The 16,100-nt window shown below is 40.7% G+C and overlaps 1 protein-coding gene across 1 annotated transcript in view; it reads right to left on the reverse strand.

The window, feature by feature from the left end:
* The window catches only part of ift172 (intraflagellar transport 172), a 54,233-nt gene that overhangs the window by 14,595 nt on the left and 23,538 nt on the right, over positions 1-16,100 (reverse strand). The window contains exons 22-34 of the mRNA XM_049590293.1: positions 15,549-15,797; positions 14,786-14,864; positions 13,129-13,249; positions 12,477-12,621; positions 8,183-8,272; positions 6,529-6,626; positions 6,121-6,256; positions 3,270-3,386; positions 2,552-2,694; positions 2,316-2,409; positions 1,579-1,643; positions 1,210-1,390; positions 911-1,020 (exon numbers count right to left, since the gene is read on the reverse strand). Of these exons, the coding sequence (XP_049446250.1) occupies positions 911-1,020; positions 1,210-1,390; positions 1,579-1,643; positions 2,316-2,409; positions 2,552-2,694; positions 3,270-3,386; positions 6,121-6,256; positions 6,529-6,626; positions 8,183-8,272; positions 12,477-12,621; positions 13,129-13,249; positions 14,786-14,864; positions 15,549-15,797 (1,628 nt within the window). The remainder of the gene's footprint in view (positions 1-910; positions 1,021-1,209; positions 1,391-1,578; positions 1,644-2,315; positions 2,410-2,551; positions 2,695-3,269; positions 3,387-6,120; positions 6,257-6,528; positions 6,627-8,182; positions 8,273-12,476; positions 12,622-13,128; positions 13,250-14,785; positions 14,865-15,548; positions 15,798-16,100) is intronic.

Raw genomic sequence — 16,100 nt, forward strand, 5'->3', positions numbered from 1 at the left:
TGCGGTTCATTCAGGCAGGTGTTAACTCAGCAATGGCATTTGGGTGTGCACCTAAACAACCGGACTGAGACCGTCTTAAAGAGGTGGTCTCGGTCTGGTTACAAATGAACTCTGGTGCAGTTCGTTTGTGGTGAGAACGTGTTCCGACCTCGATCTGAACCAACTGCAGTCACATGACACATTGTTTGGGTTAAACATGAGCATGTTACAGTCCTGGAGGATTATTAATGTGCACCTCCTCCTGTACTGCCTTAATATGCACATTCAGCACATCCAATGCATCAAAACATTGTTTTCTAGTTGGAGCCGCGCCTCGTTTTCAAACTGTATGGTTTGACTAAAATGAACAATGACAGCAATATAGTCCACGATGAGCAGCGCTAAAATCAACCTGCGTAGTTGTCCCTCCATTGTGACATTACAAAGTGTCACTTTTATCTTGCAAGTGTACTCTTCTTCAACGTTTGGTTTACTTCCTGGATTTTTCTTGCATGGAAATTCTGACCAATCAAGAGCAGCTTTCTCACACAAGGCATTTAATCCGGTCCACTTGGAAATGCTGCCGTGAGAACACGAACCAACTCTAGGCAATTATGCAACTTTGTAATAAAATTAGTCCCTGATTCAGACCAAAGCAAGACAACTCTAGGTCTGAAAGCACTGAAATTCCAGATTGTTTGTTACCAGCCCACCACCTTATCGTTTCTATGTCACCCACCAGAGGAAGCATTTATTGGTCAGGTGAGTTGCAGTGCATTCTAGTCGTTGTAGATTTTCTGCATAAGTGAAGGCAGTAGCCCTTGACCTCTGTTTTCTCTGGTCACCAATTTCAAAAGAATTTGCTTCTTTCGACTGAACAGACAGCCCTGTTTTATGAAAAGACCATCTTTTCAGCAGTCTTTAATCTCACCTGACTCCCTTCTTGGAGGTTTCTTTCTCGAACTCCTCTTGGAGCATGGAGAGCTTGTTGGGGAGATACTCCTTACAGATACGCATGGCATCGCTCCACATATCTGCATTCTGATGAATACAAATATGGAATACATCAAAGAACGACCGACCACGAGGCAGAAGGTTTAAATCTATGGTTTGACTTTTTGTTTGGTCAGCAACTTGAAACAAAAATCTCTTCAGTAAAATAAAGCTTGCTTAGAACAGTTTGTTACTTTTTTCTTGTTTTTCAGAAGCCAGTTTGGCTGCTATAGTTACCTTGTAAAACTGGACAGCAAGTTCGGGTCTCTGGGCTCGTAGCAGGAAGGCTTCAGCCTTCTGGAAATCTTTCTGTTCAAAGCAGAAGTTGGCTTGGCCAACCAGGATCTCAGACACGCTCTCTGGATCATGGCCCTCAGCCACCCGCTGCGCACTGGCCCAGTCCTTGTTGTGGACATACCTGGAGCAGTTCACACAGAGACACAAATACACACACACACACACACACACACACACACACAAAAAACAAGATTTTAGAAGTAGTTGAAATCCTGTGTGTTGCTGCTGATCTGCAAGGACAAATAAATCTACACATAATTCTAACAACTCCTGATCAGCTGACAGTAATGCTGAGCTAAATATACTCACATGCACACAGCTTCTTTGGGTTTTCCAGCTTTGATGAACTCCACCTCGGCCTCAGGAAACTTTCCCTGGAGGAAGAAACAGTGACAGCATATTAGGATAAGCACTACCAATGATACTTGACATGCCGTCTAGTAGGGCTGTCCCAAAAAAAAAAAAAAAAATTTGGCCTCTGGAGCTTTGGTAGTAATCAACAGTGAGTATTTAAAGCTTTGGCCAGGGGGCAGGTTAATAAAAATGCTCACAAGTATAGGCTCTGAATCGAGAGAATGCCCCGAAGAGCTGTAAAACAAGCACAGAAGCGCAGGAACAGCATACTAGCTCCAAAAAATTTAAGCTCTGAAATTTACAAGATTCAGTGTTTATGTTAACACAGGTCAGATGCAGGGTTCTCATCCCGTCATCCCTCATAATTTTTTTTTAAAATAATTACAAATACTTTAGAAATGATGGACAGAGCTACGATGATAACATGAAGGTTGTGAAAAAAATACTTTTTTAACTACTGGTCAGATAAATATTGCAGATCCCAAAAATAGTTTAATATGTAAGGCAGACTGATGTAAAATGAATACAGATGTGTAACTCTGCATGACTTTCACTGTAGCCTGTGCTTTTGTATCAGATATTAATATGCATTTTTGAGATGATGTGGTGTTGTAAGGTGAGATTTTTCATATAGTGGTAAAGTACGGACAGCAGATATATTAATGTAGGCAGCAGGACTGTGACAGGTTTACCTCATCTTCCAGGTACATGGCATGTTTGAGGTGGATATCAGGAATCTTCTCCTTACACGCAAGACGAGCCAATTCAAAGGCAAAGTCGAATGAGCTGGGGAGTAAATAAAGAGTGAGAAATCTAATCAGGTTTTGAAATACAATAACTGATAGTAGGATAAATGTAAATTTGGAAAGGTACTTTGTATGAGCTTGTTAAAGCCGGCAGGTGAATGTTCTGAGGAACAGAAACTCACAAGTTATTTGAAGCAAACTCAATGGCATGTTCAAGGAGGCCGAACTTGTTGAGCAGCTTGACGGCCGCCTCTCCTCCCAGGCTCCGAGCCCACAGGTAGGCCACCTGCTTCTGGGCACCAGCACCCCCATGGCTCTTCGCCACCTGAGACATGCATAAACATCCATTTGCGTAAATATTTATCACTGTAGGGGTCCAGTGAATCCCTAATGCTCCTACCACAGATAATCCCAAAGAAAAACATTTAATAGAAGCTATAAAGTTGCACCGTGCTCCAAAACCAGCAGCAGCAATAAACTTTGTCGACAGGGAACAAACACTTGTTATAATACTGCACCCAGGAAGCCTAATCTCTCAGTAAACTTTAAATTCTCCTATTTAGCCTTTACAAGTAGTATACAAACATTAAATGAATGGTTTAAACACACCATAATTCAGTTATCCATAGCTATAAGAACCACTTTAACAGTTTAATAATATACAGTATTTCCTAGCAGTTGTAACTTGTCACCAACAATAAGCAGGCTATAGACTGGGTATAAAAAGACTGTAAGGGATATCCGCTGGCTACTGTAAACATTTGGTGTGTGGGATGAGGGTTTAGGCTTTAAAATATACAACTACTTTCAAACATTTGGAGTACATAACTCTACATATCTTTGGAAATGTAAAGGTATTAATAGCTAGCAAGCCAACAACACAAATGTGACCATATCTACCCTGTATGCATCCTCCCACATATCATTGACTCTGTACATGTGGACAGCAGCTTTCCACTCTTCAGCCTCCATGAAGTGGTACTCTGCCTCTGAAAACCTGGAGTCAGCCTCCAACTCCTACAGGAAACATTTATACCATACATATCATTAGAACATACATATCAGGTACATTAGGGCCTCACAAAACAGCAGTGATCCAGCACTGATTATCTGAGATCAAAGTACATGAAAGTAAGCACTAGTGAGAATATAATAATAATAATGCTGATAGGTACAATTCATGTCCCTTCAGCTGTACTTTCTCTCAGTGTGTGACACAGCAGAAAGGAAAACTGCTGACAAAACTAAGTAAAGCCACTTAATGATGAAACTCTATTGGATTTCTTTTGAATCTTTTGTGCTGCAACAATCTGGAGCTAAAAGGTACTTAAAGTCTCAGAGCGACTGTCTCTAGACTCAACCAAGAGGTCAGTGGTGGAATGTAACTAAGTACAAGAACTGTACCTAAAGGGAAACTTTGCCGATTTTCAACTTGCAATGTGTCATTGCCAAACACACTGTCATCTGCACACACTGCGATGACACAGAGCTGGTTGAAAATAGGCCAAGTTTCCCTTTAAATACAATTGACCTTTTGCTAATTGGACACACAGACACAAGCTGTCTGAGTAAGCGTGGAGCCCACACTGTAACTAACTTTACTCCCTGAAGAAAGATTATCATATTTTTGGAAAAATGAAACAGTGATTCCAGAGAGAAGCAGACAGAGGGGTCTACAGTCTGTGTTTGAAGGATATATTCAGGATGTCAAAGCTAGCTAGCTAGCTACTGAAGATATAGCCTACTGAATGTATACACATGCTGCTTTTGCTTTTTAATGATTATAACAGTGAGAAAAAGACCGACCCTGCTTTACAGGAACCAGTGAAGGGAAGCAGGGAAACTTTGCTGATATTCAACCAGCTCTGTGTCATCACATTGTGCGTAGATGAATATTGACTTCCCCCAGAGATCCCTGCCCGGCTGCCAGCACCCGGCAGAAGTCCGGGTGCTGGCAGCGGCATGGGGGTGAAGCCAAACAGCGTTCATCTGCACACACTGTGATGCCACACATCTGGTTCAATATCAGCAAAGTTTCCCTTTGTATTCATTGTCTATTGTGTCGATCAGCAGTGATGTGGTGGTTCACTTTTACACTGTGATCTGTAGCCTATAGTTCGGCTTTAGCTTCTAACTATCTTTGTCTTTTTAATTGTTGCTGCTGAGTCAGTTTGACATCCTGGATATATCCTTCAAACACAGACTGTAGACCCCTCTGTCTGCTTCTCTCTGGAATCACTGTTTCATTTGTCCAAAAATATGATAATATTTCTTCAAGGAGTGCAGTTAGTTGCAGCGTGGGCTCCATGCTTACTCCAACAGCTTAGAGAAAGGTCCATTGTAAGACCACCGTGTTTTGGTTGTGGCCTACATCAGCCATGCACCCTGGAAATAGGTGGAGTTTTGTAAGAAATCTCCAGCCTGCTTCTACAGTTAAATCAATAAAATAACAAAATAAAATGTTTTAACCAGTCAAAACGTTTTTTTGTTTTACCTATGTTTTTTGTTCAAGGTAAACTAAAAAGGAACTTAGGAAAATGATCCTGTCCTTGAGTCATAAACACAGAGGTGAAAACAATTTAGATCAGATTTAGAAAAAGAATCACCAGAATTTTTTTTTTAATCTCTTGCCTCTCGAGGCTTTCATATACATATATAAAGTAGTTAAAATTTGCCCCATCTTACAAGCCGAAAACATAAATGATGCCTACACATTAATGCATCAACAATTACGATCCAATAATATATAATTCAGAAATGGGCCATTCTACATAGTGAGTCACTTTTGGTACTTCAAGTACATTTTGATGCTAATACTTCCGTAATTTTACTTCATTAAATGTTATTAATACAGGTCTTCAACTCATGGCATAGAGTATTTCTATACTTTGGTGTTGCTTTTTCTTACTTAAGTAAAAGATTTGAGTACTTCTTCCACCAGTGCATAAGGTTGTAAAATTAGACATGCATGTGGTGTGAGTTAAAAAATGGGATTTGATTCATGGGCTTCTAAACTTCAGAAGCTGGGTAAAATTCTTAGTTAGGGACATTTGTAATTATTAATAGAGTTTAAAGCACTGCGGGGCAATTCTCACAAGATAATTGGACAACCAAAAAACTGTGGACGCACTCATTTGTCTACTGTTATGTAAGAAATAGAGAATGGTAAAAGAAAAAATGTTATTAAGTTGTATGGGTGCCTGAAGTGGAGCATTATCTGAGTCTCTGAGACCTTTTCAGATGGGAAACTTAATCCATTGCTGTCTGAATGTTGCAGATGAAATTTCACATGCGTACATTTCTGCCACTTTTCAAATCATCTTATGTGAGCTACAAGAATTTTATTATGTTGAACTGTTGTGCCCATTGACAGCCAAACAACCAATCAAGGCATTGTGGGTGGGATTAAGAGTGAGGGGGGTCTACTTTCATTATAGCTAATTAACGATCGAGCTACATTCATGTAAAAAAAGTGACAGAAACAAAAATGGCTGCAGGCTTGGTTTGCTTCAACACAGCTACACAGGTTGTAAGTCCATTTACAGAGATAACAACTCTTATATCAGCACAAATTCTAAGTCTGTGGCGAAAAAGACTGCGCTAACTGCCCCTAGTCATTTGTTACTGATAGGTTAAGGAAGACCAGACTTCAGGGGCTGGGACTTCAGCTTCAAATGTTGCTTTCAAGATTTGATCTGAAACCCTGTTATCCATTAGTTCCTGCTGTAGTGTTGATCACAGTGTGTTGTACCTTGGCGAGGTGCAGGTGGGTCTCTGTCAGCAAGTCAGGGTGATGTTTGGCCACCAGGCGAATAACATCATCAAACATGCGGTTCTTCTTGTACATGGTTATGGCGAGGTCAGACTGCTTCACTGTAGCAAACAGCCTGCACACACACATACACACACCCATTAGTAACTGAACTGTTCTTTAAAGTGCAAGTGTCAAAGGACTTCATACAGACATAATAAAAATAAAGCCAGACAGCAAAGACAAAATAGGGTCTGAATTTTCTATCTGCCAACACTCAAATACAGTTTTCATTATTGTTCTTGCAGTAATTACTTCAAACATAGTCAAGTTACTTTTCCTTACTCCATGTTCATGCTTCCAGCAGCTGATGATGTGACAAATGACTATAAATAAATCTCCTTTTACCTCTCAGCCTCCTTGAATTTCCCGTCTCTCTCCAGCTCCTGAGCTCTGCTGATGTACAGAGCCATAACCTCCTCCTCTGTCATACACTCCACTGCCAACTGCAAACCAAACGTGCCAAACAAAGACAATAGTTTCAATTACTTCATTGTTTCAAAGCTAGACTAATATCAGATGCCAAAGAACCCTTTTAAAAACAATCTAGTCAGTGTTATCCACCAAATTAACTTAGACACATGTACGCTTTTGTCTTAAATTAGTCAAATTATATATTGGTGGAATGTTCAATCTAACCCTAACAGTCCTGGAATTATATTTAGTATAACTGGAAAGCTGTGACTCTTGTTGATCCAGTGAGCCCCATTTCATTCATTTGCAATGAAGTTTATCCCCATTGTAGCCATTTCACTGTAGTAACACTTTTTCGGAAACAGACATCACTGTATAAAATGACCTATAGTGACCTCTAGTATAATTACAGCCTCATTAGACTTTACAACTACAAACTACAGACCTCGAGCATTTAGAGAATGGATGGCTCACATAGGTATATTGACAATAAGGGTCTTTCTCAGCAGTATCCACAACAGGAGTGCTCGTCATCCAACCGCCAAGAGATGCAGTTCTTTCCGATATCTCCAAATGTGTTTTTGACAGCATGGATTTTTCTGTGGTGTTCCTCAAGGTCTTGGTGTCTCAATGTGGTATTTTGGAGTGAATTTTGAACATTTTTATCAATTCTCCTGTGGTAAAAAATGGTAGTATTCTTTGTACCAAATCTGTATCAACCCAAAAATTGCTACAACAACTAAAAGGTCCAGTTTCCAGGATTTACGTGGATATATTGGCAGAAATGGAATACAGTATTCATAAATATGTTTTCATAAGGTTATAGTCATCTGAAAAAACAATCATTGTGTTTTCAGTACCTTAGAATGAGTAGTTTATATCTACATAGGAGCGGGTCCTCTTTCACGGAGTCTGCCATGTTGTTTTACAATAGCCCAGAGCAGACAAACCAAACACTGGCTCTAGATAGGGCCCTTTACATTTTCATGTCGGCCACCTTAGTTCTCCTACACACTTGGCACAGGGAAGAAGTTTCTCTTGGTTGCAGTCTGCAACCTCTTTGCTAGGCAGTGGTGTAGTGGAGGCTGTACGCAGGTTTACAGGGTGTACCCATCTGTTTTCCTGGCCGTTTAAAGTATACCCACCTTTCAGCCAAAAAGCCATTGGAATATATAGGGGAGTATGTCCACTTCCTGCTTGGTAACTTGCCCATTTACCTAGTAGTACACTAAATCCTACCACTAGACCTTCAAGAGACTGGAATGGCCATCATATACTTTCATCATAATATTCTGGGCCCCTATATGCTCTAAAGTTTAAAAGTTTGGATATGCGCCTAACCAAAACACAATGTTTATTATATATTTATGACAAGAAAAACTCAAAACACAGTGCTGAGCTCAGATTAAACCTCAGGTTCCCTGCTTTCAGATCATACATACACTGCTGAGCTGCTACGCCCCGCCCCCCCCCCCCCCCGGGTCAATTGTGGGTCTTTAAGGGTCAACTGTATTCATTTGCCACAATAATACATATTGATCACACTGTATTTTACATACTTGTTTGTGTAGTTTGTGCCCATACTAACCTTATGAGCCTCCTCCCAGCGTCCCACTGTGGTGTACATGTCTATAGCATCTTTGATGTGGCCTCCCTTCACAAACAGTTGCTCTGCCACCTGCAGGCCATTAATAAACAAAATACACACAACATACTCTCAGAAAATATAAAATACCGTCTGAATATCATACAATCTTCCTCTTCTTCAACTTCTTAACCCTCTGGAATAGCCATAGCATATACATATATTAAAGTAGTATTCCTGCAGGGTAAACAGAATAAAACAGCTACCTGTACGGATAACAATTGTTGCCATAGTGTGTAATTGTTAATGGTAGAATTTAGGAGAGCTTGCGGGAAGGAAAACAGGAACATTCACCACTTTATGTGAATAAATTTCTACAAAGCAAATGAAAAGGTATTTTTCATTGAACCCGTTCTAACACTGGCATCAATCAAAAGCAAACGTATGTGCTGGTTCGTTCTGATTATAAACCGTTAAGTCATTGTTTTTTTTCCGCTGATAATTTCTGCATTTGAATCACAGGTGTGAGCTTCCGTCATTGTTTTAGTTTGCACTGAATTATACTTTCCTGCAACTTCCACAAAGTTGGAAAGCAAAGAGCTTGTTATCTTAATTACTTTCTGTGAATATGCCCATAGAGCAAACAGACTGAAATGGCCTGCTATTTTCAGAGGCTGGCAGTCTGTGGAGGCTGTTTGGCTCAGCTGAGCTCATCAGAATACGGAGAGCACACTGTGCTTTACCATCGTTGCTGTCGCCGTCATCATCAGCATCATCATCATCATCATCATCATCTCTCTTCCTTTAATTTTTTCTTTGTTTTTATACCAGATTTCTTTTCCTTTTCTCCCTTTTCAAAAGTTGCTGTATTTCTGGTATTTAGGCAACTATTAACTATTACACTGTTACAACCATCCAACCTGTCATTACTGCCAACACACCCTCAAGCAAACACAGCCCACACTGCTCCATGGAGACCGAACTAAAGCTGATCGTCAGCTCTCACTTTCTGGTTGAAATGTGTACAGGGTTGTGTGTGCATATTTGTGTGTGTGTGTGTGTGTGTGTGTGTGTGTGTGTGTGTGTGTCATGGGTGAATGCACAGTATATATCCCTGAAAGATGTGCAGAAAGTAATTGCTGGTGGCAAAATGTCACTGCCTACTTTATCCCTCTGGCTGCCTCCATCTCTCTGTCCGGTGTTGTGTTCAGGAAGCAAAACTAACATCATGTGCTCACCTGACCCCAAAGCCAAATGTACCAGTATTTAGGCTTATATTATATACTGTTTTGTGGAGTAAGTATGTGCCATATTTCATTATGAATAACAGATTAATAAAAGTCCAAATTACATTACCACTCATAAACTTGATATCTATGGACATATTTGTGCATGCACATCGAGCAGACACACAGTGACATTAGTGTTCTTTTGGAGTCTTGTTTCTGACGTGACAAAAATAAGTCAAACTTTTACACTTTTAGCTCTATTTTTGGTCACCACCTACACTTGAGAAAAATATTTGGCTGTATAGCTGATGTAAATGCTCCACTATGTTTGCTAACCTTGTCTGTAAGCTGTTTGGTTGCTAGGCAGGTGATGTACAGTCGGTTATTGAGCTTTTACACTGCAAAAAGCTCCCTGCTGCTGGGACCAAAACAGAAAAGTCACAGGCCATAAACCCAAAACAATGAGCTGAAAGATGCTAAATCTCTCCTGGGTTCATCCCCAGGAGAGATGCTTTTCACATTACATGTATTCAATTAATGGATTGTTAAAGAAGCTGCATTCAGAGATATCTGTGATTCTAAGTCTGGGGCGGGATTGTCTACACACAGTTCTCATCATGGCAGTGGCTGAGCCAGCTGCTAACAGCTAACAGTGGTAACTCATTAAAAAAACGCTAACAATGGCAAATGTGCTGACAGAGCTAACATCATTAACCTGGGGGGAACTTGAGGCTCGGAGCTATGCTTCAGCAACAACGCCAATGCAGAGTGGCGACAATTAGCTAGCTAGTGGGATACTAGATAGCTAATTGGGGGTACACACACACAGGGACTCATATGCACTAACATGAGGCCAGACCGCCTTACCACAACAAGCTACAGAGAAGCTTGGACTACAACACACACAGACGGAGCGTAGCTTTATTCCACTATGTCTTTACATAGCAAATACTAGTTTGCTGCTACATTAATGCTCTGAATGCCGCACACAATGACTTTAACATAAAGATATTGATCAGTGCAGCCTTACCAACCAGTTTTTCTCTATACACACTGGTTGTGCATCCTCTACAAGCTAACCAAACCACTCCACACACTATTTGACACCTCTGGTACTCAGTGACCAACATCTGTATGAGCTGATATACTAAACTACCACAGGTACAGTACAGGCCAAAAGTTTGGACACACCTTCTCATTCAATGCGTTTTCTTTATTTTCATGACTATTTACATTGTAGATTCTCACTGAAGGCATCAAAACTATGAATGAACACATGTGGAGTTATACACTTAACAAAAAAAGGTGAAATAACTGAAAACATGTTTTATATTCTAGTTTCTTCAAAATAGCCACCCTTTGCTCTGATTACTGCTTTGCACACTCTTGGCATTCTCTCCATGAGCTTCAAGAGGTAGTCACCTGAAATGGTTTCCACTTCACAGGTGTGCCTTATCAGGGTTAATTAGTGGAATTTCTTGCTTTATCAATGGGGTTGGGACCATCAGTTGTGTTGTGTAGAAGTCAGGTTAATACACAGCCGACAGCCCTATTGGACAACTGTTAAAATTCATATTATGGCAAGAACCAATCAGCTAACTAAAGAAAAATGAGTGGCCATCATTACTTTAAGAAATGAAGATCAGTCAGTCTGGAAAATTGCAAAAACTTTAAATGTGTCCCCAAGTGGAGTCGCAAAAACCATCAAGCGCTACAACGAAACTGGCACACATGAGGACCGACCCAGGAAAGGAAGACCAAGAGTCACCTCTGCTTCTGAGGATAAGTTCATCCGAGTCACCAGCATCAGAAATCGCAAGTTAACAGCAGCTCAGACCAGAGACCAGATGAATGCCACACACAGTGTTCTAGCAGCAGACCCATCTCTAGAACAACTGTTAAGAGGAGACTGCGCGAATCAGGCCTTCATGGTCAAATAGCTGCTAGGAAACCACTGCTAAGGAGAGGCAACAAGCAGAAGAGATTTGTTTGGGCCAAGAAACACAAGGAATGGACATTAGACCAGTGGAAATCTGTGCTTTGGTCTGATGAGTCCAAATTTGAGATCTTTGGTTCCAACCGCCGTGTCTTTGTGAGACGCAGAAAAGGTGAACGGATGGATTCCACATGCCTGGTTCCCACTGTGAAGCATGGAGGAGGAGGTGTGATGGTGTGGGGGACGTTTTGCTGGTGACACTGTTGGGGATTTATTCAAAATTGAAGGCACACTGAACCAGCATGGCTACCACAGCATCCTGCAGCGACATGCCATCCCATCCGGTTTGCGTTTAGTTGGACGATCATTTATTTTTCAACAGGACAATGACCCCAAACACACCTCCAGGCTGTGTAAGGGCTATTTGACCAAGAAGGAGAGTGATGGAGTGCTGCGGCAGATGACCTGGCCTCCACAGTCACCAGACCTGAACCCAGTTGAGATGGTTTGGGGTGAGCTGGACCGCAGAGTGAAGGCAAAGGGGCCAACAAGTGCTAAACACCTCTGGGAACTCCTTCAAGACTGTTGGATAACCATTTCAGGTGACTACCTCTTGAAGCTCATCGAGAGAATGCCAAGAGTGTGCAAAGCAGTAATCAGAGCAAAGGGTGGCTATTTTGAAGAAACTAGAATATAAAACATGTTTTCAGTTATTTCACCTTTTTTTGTTAAGTACATAACTCCACATGTGTTCATTCATAGTTTTGATGCCTTCAGTGAGAATCTATAATGTAAATAGTCATGAAAATAAAGAAAATGCATTGAATGAGAAGGTGTGTCCAAACTTTTGGCCTGTACTGTATATGTCCAGAAATATCTGCTTGCTTTGACTATTTAACCACTCATTAATAAAATGCCAATTTTGATTTAGTTTCAGCTTAACTGCTCATTTTGGACACATTACTGCACAAAGATACCTCTCCTCTTGGTGAGCAGAAAAACATACTTTTCTTGAAATTTATATATGCTTTTAATAATTAGAGTTTGACGTGTTTACATATTATCAAAAGAAGGTAAAAGGTCAACTGTCTAACCCCCACATATACCTCATACCTGGCCCCTCCTCTCTCACCTCATACTCCTGCATGGAGGCGTAATACTGTGCTATCTTCACGTAGTATTTCCCTGCTGATGAATCCTCCTGTAACTCCAGGATATGGACGGCTTTCTTCCACTGACGGGCTGCGATGGCCGCCTCGATGGCTTTCAGCGAGCAGCTGAGAGCAGATTGGAAAAAGGACAACAGACCAGTTATAGTGCGGTGTATCCATATAATTTCATGAAATAAGCATCAACTCTGAAAGACAAAATGGAAGGACAGACAAATTCTAAGTGAATTAGCTGTGGTTAGAATTTAATTTAAACCAAATAATTTTGTTAAGACTATGGCACAGACCGAAACTTTACTGGCAGGACAAATTATCATCAGAAGTAGTATTTTTAAAACCTTTGTTTCTGCGGAGAGTTTCAGCTTCCCACAGTCAGATTTCAGTATCAGATGCTTTTTCAACCTGGAAAGAATAAAAATCTGGGCGCTGAATACCTGCCTTTATTTGGTTTTTTTTTTTTGGGAAATATAATCATGTTTAAAGAAATCTATTATGGTCCTGGTGATGATTTAAAGAACTATTGGCCATCTCTGTTGGATTAGTTTTTTCATGTGTCATCTTTCCTCCTCTCCATCTGCCCAAATCTTTGTCTCTTCACTCCCCTACACTACATACCCTGCTTCAATGAAGTGGTTGATAGCGGCGTCCATCTGTTTCTGCTGGACGAGGTAGTCTCCCCAGGCCTCCTCCAGTTTCACCACCTCAGCAGGGAAGGCAAGTCGAGCCAGCTCCACCGCTACAGGAAGCACAAACTTTATTTAATACACTGTATACCTACACTCAACTCAACAACATACATCCACCTGTTGTCCAACATTTGGTCACATGACCTATCTTACCTGTACTTATTTCATGCTGACATACTTACAATATATACTGTATCTGTATCAATGTAAAACAAGTCAAAGGGCTCTATGGAAATGATCTTTAGCGCATGGTATAAAGTGCACAGCGCAAGTGCATGTAGGGCGTGTCCAACTCCACTCTGCTAATCTGGTTGCAAAGTAAGGTGCAAGGGGTAATGGGGCACCCTTAATTAATCATATGTGTGTTATGGACGTAACATGAATTAAAACAGTCAGAGTGCATTTTCCAATTCCCTTTAAAGGCCTAAAATTGTAGTTAAACCTGATGGAGGAAACAGAACTAAACTTTTAGCTTCTGAAATGATCAGTGAAGTTCCTCTGGTCTTTGTGCATAAATGTGCACAGCGTCTCTCTTAATGGGGAGTTGGACAGCAGCTCTGCAGCTCTGCTCTGATCTCTGCTATGTTCACATTTTAAATGATGTATTCATATTTTTCTCGTTACCCTCTCAATAATGCGCCCACAATGCACCTGACCACACCTCATTTTAAGACCTACATGTCTATGGAGCAGACAGATGAACACAATTACATTTACTACTTACACAATGTGAGTGCTGGCTGTGAAAATGACAGCTGCGTTGGTTTTAAACTACCAATGACACTTGCTAACATGCTCACAATAACAATTCTAACATGCTGATATTAAGCAGATAAAATGCTAACCATGTTCATGTTTGCTAACTAGCACACAACACAACACAAAGTACAGCTGAGTCTGATGGGAGTGTCGTCAGTTATTTGGTCATAAATCAAAGTACTGGACAGATGTGAATTTTGACTAGGGCTGTATGATGTAAGGAAAATATGCGACAGATATTTAAGTGTGCTCAGTTCTGTCTTTCTGCTGCTTTCAGTATACTGCTGCAATAAAACAAATTGCTTATTGAATTTAAAAAAAATGAAAGAATATTTCCAACATTCTTCTCTTGAACAAACTGAACATTAAACTAAACAGAACACAAAAGGCACCAATAAAGAAGGAATGATAGTTACAATATGTGTGCAGTGCAGTTTTCTACTGTCACTACTACAACTGTTTAAAAATTTCAATATGGCACAGTAGAGCAGTGTTTTGTGATGTGTTTATCACAATTTGCCCCGATTGAAAAAAGGGATACTGTGCAGCAAAATTCTGACCCCTGATGATGATAGATGAAAAGTCAAAGGGTCACCAAAGTCATTAGGACTCATTTCATTTAGGAGCCATAGATTTAGTGCCAATCCAGCCAACAGTTATTGAGCTATTTCAGTCTGGATCAAAGTGGTGGACTGACCGATCTACAGACATTGCCAAATCTAGAGCCATGCTGCTAGCTCAAGTAAAAATCACCTAACAATATGATTTGCTAGTTATTCAAAATTTAGGTTAATCATATTCATGCAGTCTACACATCACTGATTTACCTTTCCTGAAGGCACCTCCTTTGCAGAAGCATTCCAGTGCTCTCTGGTTGTTTCTGATCCTCTCATACAGATCTCCTGCCTGACAGAGAGAATATAAATTTATTAAGACAAATTGACATATTAGGGTGAGTCAGGGTTGTTCAGAGTTGTTAGGACTGTAAACCATATTGCAAAAGTATGTGAACACTGTGCCCACAAACTTCAATTTCATTAAAATGAGTTTTAGTGAAGAGCGTTCTTGTCCAACGGTTTAAACACTAATTCTGTTGTTTTTCTGACCTGTCAACAACTAAATGCACAACACATGATCCTCGCAAGATGCAGAAAATATACAGTGTCAGTAGGATATACTGGTAAACTCAAACATCACCAGCATCCATTTCAACCCTCATACACCTAAACTAATGAAACCCTGCACCATCAGGACACAGCGACAAATTCTGCTGTGAAGTTTCATTCTTTCTTTACCACCTGTTACATAAACACAGATGGCTTGCGGAGAAGAATTGAGTTCTCAGACAAACGCTACAGAAGGAGACACAGAGAAATAACAGACAGATGGAGGGAGACAGCGTGTAATACTGGAGAAAAAAAAACAATTGTTGTTCCTCTGTTGATACCTCTCCTCTCCTGGCATTTGTTAGGAGAGGAGCGATGGGTGACTTGAACAGGGGAGGAGAGAGGATATGATTTACCAGTATGGGATACCAGTATTATAGACAGATCAATCTACAATTAAACAAGGCAGACAAAGTCCACTAACCCTTTCATAAAACTCTCCTTTGATGAGACTGGCAGCGATGCGGCTGACGGTGTCGCTGTTGCTGGTGATCTCTGTCCGGCTGATGGCAAGTCGGGCGGCTTTAGCGGGCAGTCCGGCCTTCAGGTAGAGGTTGATGGCACCCTGGAAGTCTCCCTCGCTCTCCTTCACCTCACCGGCCTTCTCGTCCTGACCAGTCTCAGTTAACCACTGGTAATAATTCCCTCGCAGGTTGTCCAGCTCTGGGTGGCCCTAAGAGAGACAAGATAGGTTGAGATTGGAGATGTTTCTATGCAGGACTTAGGTTCAAATATAGTGCTGAAAAATATTTAAGCCAATTAGCAAGTAAAAGTGTTGAATATTTACTGCAATTTGCTGCTGTTTGTAATTTGAAGACATGCACTTGGGCTTTGAGAAGATATAAGCAGCTATTTTGTGATATAATCTACAGCATAATCATTGGTTGTAGCCATATCTACATCAGTCGCAGTTAAACGTTCCCTGTGGAGTTTCAGACATCTAGTATCCACAGAGGTAGAATCAAAGTGCAAACCT

The sequence above is a fragment of the Epinephelus fuscoguttatus genome, linkage group LG11, assembly GCF_011397635.1.
Source record: "Epinephelus fuscoguttatus linkage group LG11, E.fuscoguttatus.final_Chr_v1".
In the NCBI taxonomy this organism is placed as follows: Eukaryota; Metazoa; Chordata; class Actinopteri; order Perciformes; family Serranidae; genus Epinephelus; species Epinephelus fuscoguttatus.